This window comes from Camelus bactrianus, chromosome 5 (assembly GCF_048773025.1).
Source record: "Camelus bactrianus isolate YW-2024 breed Bactrian camel chromosome 5, ASM4877302v1, whole genome shotgun sequence".
NCBI classification, from domain to species: domain Eukaryota; kingdom Metazoa; phylum Chordata; class Mammalia; order Artiodactyla; family Camelidae; genus Camelus; species Camelus bactrianus.
Genome location: NC_133543.1, coordinates 37,562,739 through 37,575,626, shown reverse-complemented (window position 1 = coordinate 37,575,626; position 12,888 = coordinate 37,562,739). Strand labels below are relative to the sequence as shown.

The 12,888-nt window shown below is 40.7% G+C and overlaps 1 protein-coding gene across 3 annotated transcripts; it reads left to right on the top strand.

Moving 5' to 3' along the window:
- The first annotated feature begins 251 nt into the window (after positions 1–251).
- Positions 252–11,391, top strand: RBM43 (RNA binding motif protein 43). 3 transcript variants are annotated; one of them, XM_045513038.2, is made up of 5 exons: positions 315–764; positions 2,629–2,753; positions 4,938–5,148; positions 7,500–7,585; positions 8,386–11,391. In XM_045513038.2, the coding sequence occupies exons 2-5, from the start codon at positions 2,721–2,723 to the stop codon at positions 9,115–9,117; spliced, it is 1,062 nt and encodes a 353-aa protein (XP_045368994.1). In that variant the 5' UTR covers positions 315–764; positions 2,629–2,720; the 3' UTR covers positions 9,118–11,391. The 3 variants fall into 3 exon arrangements, with proteins under 3 accessions (XP_045368996.1, XP_045368994.1, XP_045368995.1); XM_045513039.2 differs by lacking the exon at positions 315–764 and adding an exon at positions 773–1,494; XM_045513040.2 differs by lacking the exon at positions 2,629–2,753 and having other exon boundaries at positions 252–764.
- The last annotated feature ends 1,497 nt before the right edge of the window (positions 11,392–12,888 follow it).

Genomic DNA, 12,888 nt, shown 5'->3' with positions numbered 1-12,888 from the left:
ACCTATCTACGCTTGCAGCAACATTGACGCTTCCTTACACTCTGGCTAACACTGGGTGTTATCACACTTAAAATTTTTCGCCAATCTAATTGTGGAAAAAAGAGATCCTGTTATGATTTCAATTTATATTTCTTAGGAGTGGAATTAAACTTCTGCGTATTAGCCAGCCATTTGGCTTTCTTACTCAGTCACTTTTTGATTGGCGCCATGTATGTAGATTCCCTGTGTCCCCGTAGACGCTAAGCTTAGGAGTCGCCCACAGTGTGCGGGCTGTTTTGGTAGGGGCCGTTCGCCTTTCATCCTGTGCCCTGCGCACCGGGCCATTGGGCTGGGCTGGGCTGGGCTGGGCAGGTGGCAAGAGGAGAAGCAGGTGTGGTGTGGTGAGACGACCACCGGGGCGATTACGAGGGCGTAGGAAGGCGGGCCCAGAGTCCACTGCGCACAGGACCCACGCAGGCCCGGGAGAATCCCCACATTCCCGCCGGGCAGCCCCGCCGGCCTCTCTCCAGGGAGGTTTCCAAAGTTGCGAAACTACCGAGGGCTTTCTGGCAGCAGCCGTCCTGGGCGGCGTTCCCACCCGGAGGCCCCGAGGCCTCAGAACCGCGAGGTCGGATTTGGGGGCCGCCCTTTTCTCGCGTCGTTTTCGAACGAGCGGGAACGGAAAATCGAAACCAAAACCTGCCCGTCGGTCACCGCCCCGCCGCCCGCGCTCCTCTAGCTCAGGGCCCTGCCGGCCGCCGAAGGCGCGTCTCTCCTCCGCCATGGCAAGTTGATTTTGCTTTGGGTTTTGCGGGGCGGAGTGGTCCCCACCCCGTCGCCACGGTCCCCCAGAAGGCCACTGAACCAGGCGGGGCGGGCTAGAGTGCGGGGTGATCCCGGGCTGCGCGGGAGGGATCCCGGAGGCAAACCCCGCCCTGTCTTCCTGCACCTGCCCTGGTGGCTGTTTCGCGCTCCCGAAATGCCCTCTGCGAGAGAAATGCCCAAGGCATGCGTCACTGCGGCCACCTCCCGCATCCAGGGACATAGCCGTTTCATCCAGGAGTGGCCTCGCCGCCAGTGTTACAGCTTAATTGTTGTCCTCCCATGCTGTGGGGGACTGGAGCGTAATTGCCCAGAAATGAAGGCCAGTTTCCTTTTGAAAAGGGCCAGCAGGAAGGATTCGAGCCAAGGACACAGTTAGGAAAGCAACCTGATGTCTACATTAGCGGGAATTCTTCTCTCTTGTGGCCTTAGTTCTTTCTCTAGACACAAAGGGCTCTGTGTTGTCACCATCTGTGCTGCCTAGCAAGAACAGTTAGCAAACTTAAGGTTTAGCCTGCCAGGTTTTTTCCATCAGACGCCTGAAAGCAGTGGCCCGAGCCTTCAATTCCTGGTCAGAAATACTAGGGTTCCGGAAATGCCAAAGCAGTGGTGAGATTCGAGTGCGATTTTGTTTACTGGTGGCAGTAAAGGCAACTTGAATGAAAATAAACAACTGATTTGGAGAAAAGAAATGTAAGCGAACGCAGTGAATTTAATTATTGCCTCCCAAGTGCTTTATTTACAAAAATAAACTCACAGTTTTAAATCTTTTTGCTTTCTGGTAGGATGGTTAAAAGTCTCTTAAAATGTTATCACTGATACGGGGAAAATGCCATCACCTTAATACTTCTGGCCAAAATGCTGCTCTTGTTCCCAAATCCTGTATCTCCACGTGGTAGCTCTTGAAAAGGCGATCTCCAAGATATCCCTTTTCTTAATCATAGACAGAGATTAATAGCCGTCAAGACAAAGTTTCTTTAATGTCAAAGGTAAATGTAGACACTTGAATAAAGAAATACGGCATTAGAATTGATGAGAGCAGAGGTGGAGTACGATTTTCTGAGTTTAAATTGAAAGTTTTTGTTTGACATTGGTGAAGAACAAAAAGGAAGCTAATTTACTAGCCACTTACCCATTGAGGCTGATGTGGACTGTTTTATAGTAAAATCAAGAGAAATCTCCTGTGAAATAAAATTCCCTGAAAGTTTGAGAAATCGGTCACTTTTTCCTCTTCTAGAAGGAACTATTTTGGGATAATTACATCTTACCACTTGGCGCTAGGATAGAGGAATGCGTTTATATATTTTTACTATTTCCTCTGCAATCTGGTTGTCCCTGAATATTTTAAGAACCTCTGTTTTCTTCCATTAAAACTACCTCCCATAACAAATAGTCAAGAATTATTCTGAGTTTCTTTTTCAGGAGACCCTACCTTTGCTTTATATGTCTCACCATGAGCCGTTTTCATCCTCCACGCCTCTGTCCCTTTGCTTTTGCTGTGAACCCTTTTTTGCATTTTTAATTCAATTTGACCATTAATTAAAATTAAAATTGAACCTCAGCCTTCAAGGTCTCTCATAAAGCCTTTTTTGACTGCTTTTGCCAGAATTAATCTTGCTTCCTAATCCTGAATGGCTTTTATTACGTATTTTAGCATTTTATTGTGAGTGGTCTTGTATCCTTCTAAGATTGTTAGGTGTTGGTCTGTTTTCTCTCGTAGAGAAATAGACCTCCCTCTTTTTGTGCCTACCAAGCTGTGTTGAAATTTTTGTATGTATCTGCCTCTCTCTCACCCATAAGCTAAAGATCCCTTTTTTGTGTCCTTAGGCCCATCCAGGTTCCTGACAGATAATAAATGCTCAGTAAATCTTCATGGTGGAACTGAATTTCAGGGCAAAGGATGTGTTTTATATCTTTGTATGTGTCATCTTGGGTACCCAGCATATTGCCAGGTATAGAACACATGCTTAATTAATACTGTGTTAATTGATCGACTAATTGACAAGATACTGTTTAATCTAAGAAATACAGGTACATTTTTGCCACTTTATTTTAATAACTACCAGCTGAAATATCAAGGAGATGTTAAGACAGTGCATATCCTGGGCGTGGTGATCATTGACTTTGGTCATTTTCTATTGAATTCTTGCTGTGATAAATGAAAATGTCAAGCAGGTAACCTCTGCCTTCTCCCACCTTTCAAGTTTGAAAGTTTTAATAGTATTTTAAATTCTCCGAGGTGGGAGATGGGGATAGCTCAGTGGTAGAGTGTGCGCTTAGCATGCATGAGGTCCTGGGTTCAATCCCCAGTCCCCCTATCTAAACAAATAAATAAACAAACCTAAAAAAGTAAGTAAATAAATTCTCCTAGCAACTATGTTTGTAACTTTCATAATATGCTTAAAATTTGATAGTATTACATGATTTCTGTAATTTAAGTGTAGGTTTTTCTTTCCATCTTTTTTCTCAGCTTCTAGTTAGGTTTGCCTTTATTCTTACACTGACAGGGTTGAATGTTTCCATTTTATTCTGTAATCATATTTAAGTCTTTGGTATTTTAAAGATTTAACAGAATTAGTCTAAAAGTTAAAAACCAATGAGAGTGTTTACATTATTATGCAAACAGTAAATAGTGTTTACAGCGGGGACTAATGGTGTGCTGCGATTACTTGTTCTTCTTTTGGCCCAGTGTTGTGTGTATTTTTCCATTTTCCACTTACAGAATAATGTTCCTCACAGCTGTGTCGAATAGATTTTCTTCTTTGGTGCTCCATAATTTACTCCAAACATGCCACACTTTAATTTGCTTGAGATCTTTAGGCTGGGGCCCCTTCAAAGGCCAGAAAGTGGGGGAACGTGCTCTGGGGTGCCAGCATCCATACTAGCAGGTCACATTCTCCCGAGAGCTCATTCAGTTTTGTTTTGCCACTAGCCTTTCAACTGATCTTTCTGTTTGTGGTCCTTTTTTTCATTTCTGAGGTTCTGCACGAAGGTGGTCACCTTTCCACTGCAGCCCTCTTTTCATTATTCTGCATTCCCCATCTTATCCGTCCACATACTACTATGTATTTTCAGTCTTCAAGAAACTTGTTAAAATTTCTCCTATGCCAATGGCTCCCTTTAACTGGGTTTATTCTCTTTTTATCCTTTTACTTGCATTTTAAGGTGCTCTTGGGATGGATTGTGTGTGTGCTTAAGACTGTCTTCTTGACCTGAGAGTAAGTAGTTTGCCTATCCCCAGTGAAGTCCTACTCTGAGTATGTATACAGAGTCCTCTGAACTGAAAACCCGAAACATCTTCGTGATCTGTTAACCATGACTTGGGCCCATGAGACATCCTGTCCTCCTGGGGATAATTTAGGATAGATTATGTCTGAGCTCTGGTGTGGTCTGGATGGACTCCTCATATAAGCATTGGGAGAAGTTGGCAGGTCCACTTCCCTAAGTGGCCTGGGCACAAATTAAACGTTAATACAAAAAGTTCGCAGAGAGTGAGCCCAGGAGAGGATCTACTTGCAGTTGGTACTCTGTGCCCAGGGTCTGCAATAGCATGTGCTCCCAGAGGTTGAGTTCTGTCTCAGAAATGTGCTGAAGGGCAGGATTTACTCCACTGCAGCCCAAATATTCTTGCCAGGGTTTTATTTTTTTATGGTGAGTTTTTCCTAATTTTGGAAAAACAACAACAACAACAACAATAACAAAACCAGAATGTGTTTCTTATTGGCTTATATACTTTTGACTATAATTAAGGAAATACACAGCCAACTCCAAAATACCAAGTTTGATGGTTAGCTTGACTTCTTTAAATTTCAGTTTTTTAAATTTATATCTCTTAATCTTTTCCTTGTGATTATAACTATTTTTAGGTTTTCTAAAATCAAACAAATATTAATCAACGTTTTCCATTTATTAAAAAAAAGGTTCACTTTTTACATTTTAACTCTCAAATTTATATAGAGAGTTTATGTTGGTATATGGAGTGAGGCAAGGATCTATCCTTAATATTTTTTTCAAGTATCTATAATCAGTTGCAAGAGCAACTTTACTGAATAATACAGCCTTTCCCACTGGTGTGTGATGTCTGTGTTAAGTAGAATCTTATATATTTAAAGAGAATCCTTCTATTTCTTTTGCAGGCATCAGTTTTGAAGGTTAGGGAATCCAAAGCTTCTGAAAGAACAATTGTAGTTGCTGGTCTTCCAGTTGGTTTTGTTAATGATCAGTTACTGACCACATTACTGAAGATTCACTTCCAAGATACTGAGAATAAGGGTGGAGTTGTTGAAGATGTGATGTATCCAACAAGAACCAAGGGTGTTGCATATGTAACATTCAAAGAAAAAGAAGGTATTTCCAAGTCAAATTTTTGTAATCTTAGAAATACTTTTGTAGTTAAATTGAAAATTGAATTTCATTAAGATAATTAGTGGGATTGGTAGTTTTAAAGTAGATTTATTAAAGAATAATTATCCTATCCTTGAATATAAAAGTGGCACAGTATTGCATTAGCAAGAATATATGTGAAAATGGCTTATGATAGAGTTGTCAGTAACTGGCAAATTCTTAAAGACTTTTTTCTTTCTATTTTTAAATGCATCTATATCTGGGGATAAAAGTAATAAATTTTATTCTAGAAAACTTGTAAAATATAGGAAAACTCCCTATAAAAGTTATCTATAGTCTCACAGGATAAATACTCTGGGAATTTTGAGGTGGCTTCAGCAGTATTGTGCCATTTGCTTCTTTTTGTTCAAACCAACCAATGGGTATTCTCACATAGTGTCTGCTTTATTACTGGGAAAGTTGGACTGGAGAAATATGGCTTGGATCTGAGGTCACACTGAGCCATTCTGTTCCCCACCCCACTGACAAAGGTGAGGAAGGTCTGCAGAATTTATTCACCCCTCCAGCCTCATGGAGTGGGCAGCCTTCTTTACAAGTCAGTGGCTGGTAGGATACATTGCCAGAGAAAGACGAGCCTCCATGCCAGCCTCTTGGGGGTCAAAGTACCACATATGAGTAGGAGAAGCAGAGACCTCACTCTGAGTGAGGGAAGACAGAGTCCAGAGAGACCAAGAGACTGTGGATTGTCAGTCCCTTTCTCTCTCACCATTGGTTACTTCATTCTTTCTCAGTAGTGATGTTCAGGTAAGGGATGGTGGGAAGGGCCCCTTATTATTTCTCTAAGGAGGAACATAGTGTTTTTGGAAATTAATAATTTTATAAGTTGACTTGATAGCTCAGAGAGAGAAAGAGAGGGCTGATTTTTTCATTTATTCACAAATTTTTATTGAGGGTGTACTATTTGTCAGGTATCATTGTAGTCCTCGAGGATACAGCAATGAATGAAATAGGCAAAGTATTTTCTTTCATGAAACATTTTGTAAGGGTGGACAAATAAACAAGATAATAAATGAATACATAATTATGTTGGGGGCTTTATTTATTTGTATGTTTATATATTGCTTTTATATTTATATATATATTAATATATAATATAGTGCTGTGAAAAAATATAAAGTAGAATAGAAAGATGGAATGTGGTGGACAGTGCTCCTTTAGATGGATTGGGCAGGGAAGTACTCTGTTTAGGAGACATCTGAACAGACTTGAATGAAGTAAGGGAATGACTCATGCAGAGAAGGGGGAAGAAAACTCTAGGCCAAGGGAAGGACTGGGAAAAGTTCCCAGAGGTAGCATGCTGAGTGTTTTGAAGAACAGCAAGGAGGCGGATGTGACTGGAGTGGAAAGAGCAAGGGGGAGGCTGGGAGATGTGGTTAGTCGGGTAGCTGGGACCAGTTTATGTTAAGTGGTGTATAGGTCAAGACTAGGTGTCTGGATTTTACTTTGAGTGAGATGGGAAGCCATTAGGGGGTTTTGGGCAGAGGGCTGACCAAATGTGACTGCTTTTCTTAGATGATCCATCTGGCAGCCAAGTGGAGAATAAGAGCTACTAGTCATCGCTGGTTTTGACTAGAGTGGTAGCAGGGCAGGTGATTGAGAACTGATGGATGTCCCGAATTTGTTGATGGAATAGGTATTATTTTCTGAGATGCGGAACACTGGAGGAAGAGTATTTTTGGAAGGAACTAGTTATCAGGAGTTGAATTCTGGTCATTGAGATGTCTATTTGGACAATATAGTAGAGATTTCCACGGCCAGAAGGGAAAAAGGTTGAGGCTGAAGATAAGATAAAACTTTGGAGGAGACACATAGAGTAATGGTATATAAAGCTGTGGAAATTGTTGAGAACACCCAGCGGTTGGGTGTAAGTTTAGCAAAGAGGTATGAGGCCTGAAGCAGGGGGCCTGCCAACATTTAGAGAATGAGAAGAGAAGGAGATTAGCAAAGGAGTCTGAGCACGTCAGCCAGTGAACTAGAGGAAAACCAGGACTGTGTGGTATCCTGGGTTCTGGAAGGTGAAGTATCCTCATGACCATAATGAACAGAGTGGGAGATTTACTTTTAGGTGTTCTTTATGTATATATGTATATATGTGTGTGTATATATGTATATATATATGAATTTTAATGTGTTAAAGTAGAAGGAAAAACTATTTAAATGTTGAATTTAGAGGAAAAACAGAAAAAAATCTTAGGTATTCTAAAAGACTTGAACATCCCTATCATTATTATTAATGAAAATAATTATTAGAGTATTATGCCACAGAGATTTCTGATGCCCCTGTTTCAAATTAGTTGCAGAGAACGTGGTCAGAAAAAAACACTGTCTAGCAGAGAAGGTTGGACCTGCTCAACTCACAGTCTCTCATTTTGGTGAAAAGGTAGGTGTGATGCTGAAGGCATGCTGATCATCTAGATCTTGTTTCTTCTGCAAAGTGTCCCCTGTACCTAGGAGACACAAAGCACTCACCCCAGGACTTCTAGGAAAGAAAATGCAAACTCCTTAACCTGAGTCAGTGTTAAAGGCTGAACCTGTGTCTTGAAATGTTTTAGTTATTGCCTAGTCAGTTTTTGTTTCTATATGAGCCTCTTGATGCTTTTAAGGTGACAGTGAGCTTTTATGTTATCGTGGATGATGTCAGGTGTCTACCTAAAGACTTACTCTGTAGGGGGAAAAACCCGATTAGGATGAACATTTAAAAGGAGCTTTGAAGAAACAGGAAAGGTGGAAATGAGAGCAAAAAGTAAAATCCAAAGCATTGGTTTAAAGCTTTATTCTGTAAGAAAGCTAGGGTTCTGTGCAGCCATCTGATGAACTTCAGACTTGGAGGGCTCTCTGCAGAGACCCCTATCCCCAGAGCAGAACCAGAACAGTGTGTATCTATCGGTTCTGCCTAGGAATTTGCTTCAGAAAAGAATTCTGCTTCTAAAAATTATGTGACCACTTCTGTTTTAGGGAATACAGAGAGGGACTGTGAATCCCAAGCTGAACATTGTGGCCTTGATGGGGTTGTGGGGTCCCTTTGACGGGCGGCCATGGCGCAAGAAGCCAGTCTGTGCTAGGCAGTTGGGGCCTGGTTTAGGGTGGCTGCTGAGGAGACAGAAAATGGTGGGAAAAGAATGTGTTTATAAAGTCTGCTCCACTAGGTGGTGCTGTTTTAATTTCTCTGTTTAATTTTAGGTCTTCAGCTCTGTACATGCTGTCCTTGATCTTTCTGTTTTTCGGAGTCAAGTCCGTCTAGAAAACGTGGTAATGGACCTTAAAAGGGAAATCTCAACCTTAGGCTTCAGTCCTTTGGGAGCCAATGGAAGAATCTCTGTTCAAGGATCATTTCTGGCTATCAAGAAGCTCAAAGAACTTTTGCTATTAAAAGTAAGTTCTCTTTTAGAAAAAAACAGGAGTGGACAGAGCCCAAGAGGGAGTATGCAGAGAAGCAGTCACTCTTTAAAGTCACTCGGGTCCTCAATACCTGAGACTCTGAGGAGTGGAGAAAGTCTTGTTCTCGACACAGATGTTTTCCTTTACCTGAAAAACAAGAGTGGATTTTATGAAAGCACATTGAAAAAATTTCATGTTCAATGTCAAGAGAGAGTGGATGGTGACATTACCACAGTTTGTATAAAGAATGTTCAAGATAGGTCTCAGCCAAACAAGGCAAAACAGGTAAAAGAACTCATTGAGAAGTATTCACATGCTCTTTCCTTTGAGCTTAGAAAGGAGACATTTATTTTGGAAGGAAAGGAACATAGAGAGAAAAGAAATATTAAGTTGGCATGTGAACAAGTAAGTTCGAGGTGCCTTCAGGTTCTGGTTAATTTTTATGAGACACACATTGATGTTATAGGATCTTCTTCTGACATATACTTGTTTAAAAAAGAGGTCATGAAGTTAACAAGGCAAAAAGTTAGGTAATAAAATGTCAACAATGGTAACAATAATGGCTACTGCTTTCCCTCACATGGTGATGCCATGTGTGATGCTGGCTTTACCTACATTTTATTTAATTCTTTCATCGTAGGCATTGCTATCCTCATGTTATAGGATTTAAGGAGGTTAAAACACTTGTTTGAAGTTATTCAGCTGGCAAAAAGTGGGGCTAGAGAAAAACCCAGTCTATCTGACTACAAAGATAATATCTAAGGCATAAAACTTCGAAAAAAAGAAACTCACTAAATTTTGGGGAAACCTCACTTTTTCTGCAACCCCAAAAGTCTTAGAAAAAGGGGTAGCCTTAATTCCAACATGTGAGAAGGCAGATGATTATTATAATGCAATTTCCAATTTCTTAACATTTACAAAGTCCATTTACTCCAAATAATTAGGATGCTGGCAAAACTCACTTGAGAAGCTACTTGGATGGTAAATGTTTCTGATGCAGGTAGTCCTTACTTGACTAAATCTCATTATACTGGGCGTATGGGACATTTTTACTGCTGCTTACTTAGCCTAAGTGCTTACATAAAATGTTGGTTCTTCTGTTAGAGTTATGAAGGAAGTATGGTGTCTTTATAATTGTATTGTTCAAGTAATATCATTTCAAGAATAAGATCACAGACCATAAGAATAACAGCAAACACTTAGTTGCCAGGCATAATTTTAAGTGCGTTGCATGTCTTTACTCAGTCCTGACAGCAGCCCTGTGAGGTCGGTGCTGTCTTTGTCCCCTTCCACAGGTGAGGAAACTGAAGCCTAGTGACGTAGTGCACCTTGCCTGTGCTCTTAGTTACGGAACTGTGCTTCTCCCATTCATAGTCTCCCACGGTTCTACTTAAACACTTGAGAAGTGTTTGCTTGAAGATGACAGAAGGATTTGAAAATGCCCTCCTGAAGAAGGGGAGCCAGATTTTGTCATTTGATTATCTCTGACAGCCCTGCATTTGACTCTGGATTAAGCCAGTGTTAAGTAACCGGGGCATTGCAGAGAACCTCCCAGGATAATAAAATGTATCTCTCTTGCTCTTGTCAGAGTAAGCAAACATGGTTATGATGATTTGAACTATTTTTATCAGTAGAAAAGGATAAGAAAAGTCTCTCTCTCTCTGTGTTCATCTTTCTTAGGCATCTAAATCCCAGATATGTAAATGATTTCCATTTCTTTAAATATGTTATTTCATTTCTGTATGAGTAAACATTCTGTCATGCGAAACTTCTGTTTATATCAAGTGCCCAATAACGTATCTTTAAAATCTTTGATTTTCATTTTGCTTCTAATGGTTTGTCTCAGTCTGTGTCCAATCAGGAGAGAGAAGGCACACAGTCATTTGAACAGGGAAAGTTTAATATAAAGAATTGTTAACCATGACAGGAGATTGGAATAATGAGGGATTGGCTAGTAAGAAATAGAAAGAACTCTGCCACATACAGGAATAACAGATATAAGGAGTAGTTAGATAGAGCACCCTGCACCCCAGGACTGAAATCCAGACTTTGCTGGAAGATTTGTGCCAGGGGATCCTGCTGGAAGTCCATCCTCTAGGGTGCTGGAGGAGTCCGTTCACGGGTGTCTCACCAGGGGCCTCCATTACAACCTGCCCAGGGGGGTTGCTGCGGGGAACTGCTGGTGGCTGGGAGCTGCTGGCCAGTGTGTACCACAGGCACTGAATGCTGGGGGGGTCTCGTGTGTGGGGGCTGGACACTGGAGCAGCTGACCACGCTGCACCAGCCTGACACGCTGAGGAAGTGGGTATTCTGCCTCGGAGCTGGATTCCAAGGAGCCTCCCGGTTGAACACACGGAAGTAGGAACAAGGCTCTTTCCTCCAGCAATGCCTCTCCAGCGCCCTCTACTGAGAAAGCTTAACATTCCTGTCAGCTACAAAGGAAAAATGTGTTGAAGGACCCAGATTTGTTTTTAATGAGTAGGCAAATAGGATGAATTTAAAGCTGAGTCAATAAAATGGCAACTGGCGGAGTTCTATTTGATACCTGCCGAGGCTTTTCATTATTACCACAAATTTAATACCAATAAAATAATCTTTCAACAAAAAGCTGGATACGAATAGTGGGGCTCATTCCTTGACTGGATAGACACTAAATGCTAATTGATTTACAGGTATGAATATAACATCTTCTGCTCGAGAAGACTGTGTATTTCAGGTGTTTTACATACTGCTGTCTCTCTTTATAATATGCAAGTTGTGTAGCCAGTTTCTATCCTTAATAAAAACTGACATTTTTAAATTTTCAAAGTGGGAGTAGTCATTTTTATTAAAATTTATTTTTGAAGGTTACTGATGTCCAGGAAGGTGATGTGAATTCTGTCCTGTTGTCAAGCCTAAGCCCTGTGGTATGTCTGCCACTAGGAGAAAAACCTATCATTTAATTAGTCAGTTGATACTTTTCATAGAGACTGCAGATGGTGAAGAGAGCCATTATAAAGTTAAAAAAGAAGATGTAATAGGAGTTTCACCTCATGATGAACAAAGGAAAAGGGTGGGAGAAAAGACTCTGCAGCATTTGGGTAAGGAACTCATTCAGGGATTTTTGTTGAGCTCATCTGGATTTCAGAGACTGCAGTGGATGGAAGACAGGTGTTCACTGACTCCTTAGAAGTCAATGTCTAGTCTGGCAGAGGAGGCAGGCAAACCAGCCATTACAATAGAGCTTGCCATAGAAGTACTTGGGGTAGAGTTGAGGGTCAATTCTTACCCAGGATACGTTAGTCATTTCCAAATCATTAGCATAATTCTCATAGGAAAAAATAATAAGGATGCTTTAAAGTTTTACTTACCTGTTTATTGAGGTGTAAACTAGCAGAATGACAAAATGTTTCAAAGAGAACATAAGAAATCTATTTTTGGTTTTTTTTTAGGGAGGTAGGGAGGTAATTAGGTTTTTATTTATTTTTGGTGGAAGTACCAGGGATTGAACCCAGGACTTTGTGCATACTAAGCAAACACTACCATTGAGCTATACCCTCCCCCTTCGAGAACATAAGAAATGGAATTAAAAAGTCAGTAGGAAAAAGCATGTTAGTAAAAACTGCTAAATTAAAAACAAAACTTGTTAGTGTCCTAGGGTGCTATAAAGCTGCTTTGGATGGTTATTTTCTCTGCTAAGATAGAAAAGAAAATAATCACACTTTATCTGTTTTTTAAGAAGTTAAACTTCTAATTTTACAGAGCTATAAAATGTCATTGCTCTAATCAATTGTGATACTAAGTGAAATGAACTTATATTCCTCAAAAGAGATGATCCACAAGTGGTCTTATTAGAGCTTGACATTATAAGTCATAAAGTTATTTTTTGCCTTATTTCTGTGTTTTGAGTAATTTTCTTTAACAAGTGTCAGTAGCAGCTCTCAGAGGCTGAGAGCAGGTGGATGGGTGTGAGCCCAATGAGAGGAGACGAGGAGGGAGGGCAGGCCGGCATCTGGTTTGGTAGATGGATGCCAAGTTTAGGGATGGCTGAATTTCGACAGCTTAGTTTTTACGACTTTGGTGGACAAGACTCCTTGATTTCTCGATAGAGGACACTCATACAATGGTGTAGAGGGAAGGAAAAGTCGAATTTGTTTTGTGAATTTCTCCATATAAACCACGTTAGTGACAATGTATGCAGTTTCCAAAAGACAGCAATTTAAGGAATCTAACTATCTTGCCAAGATTTTTTTACTCTAGGACAATTTCCTGGTATAAATACCGGCTTAGGAAAATAAAAACCCTTTCAACTTAAGTGGGCTTTCT

Excerpts from the sequence above, each read along its gene's own strand:
- RBM43 (XM_045513038.2), top strand. The coding sequence starts at position 2,721 with ATGTGTCATCTTGGGTACCCAGCATATTGCCAG. Across the intron at positions 5,149-7,499 it reads AACATTCAAAGAAAAAGAAG|TTGCAGAGAACGTGGTCAGA; the intron begins GTATTTCCAAGT and ends GTTTCAAATTAG. Across the intron at positions 7,586-8,385 it reads TCTCTCATTTTGGTGAAAAG|GTCTTCAGCTCTGTACATGC; the intron begins GTAGGTGTGATG and ends GTTTAATTTTAG.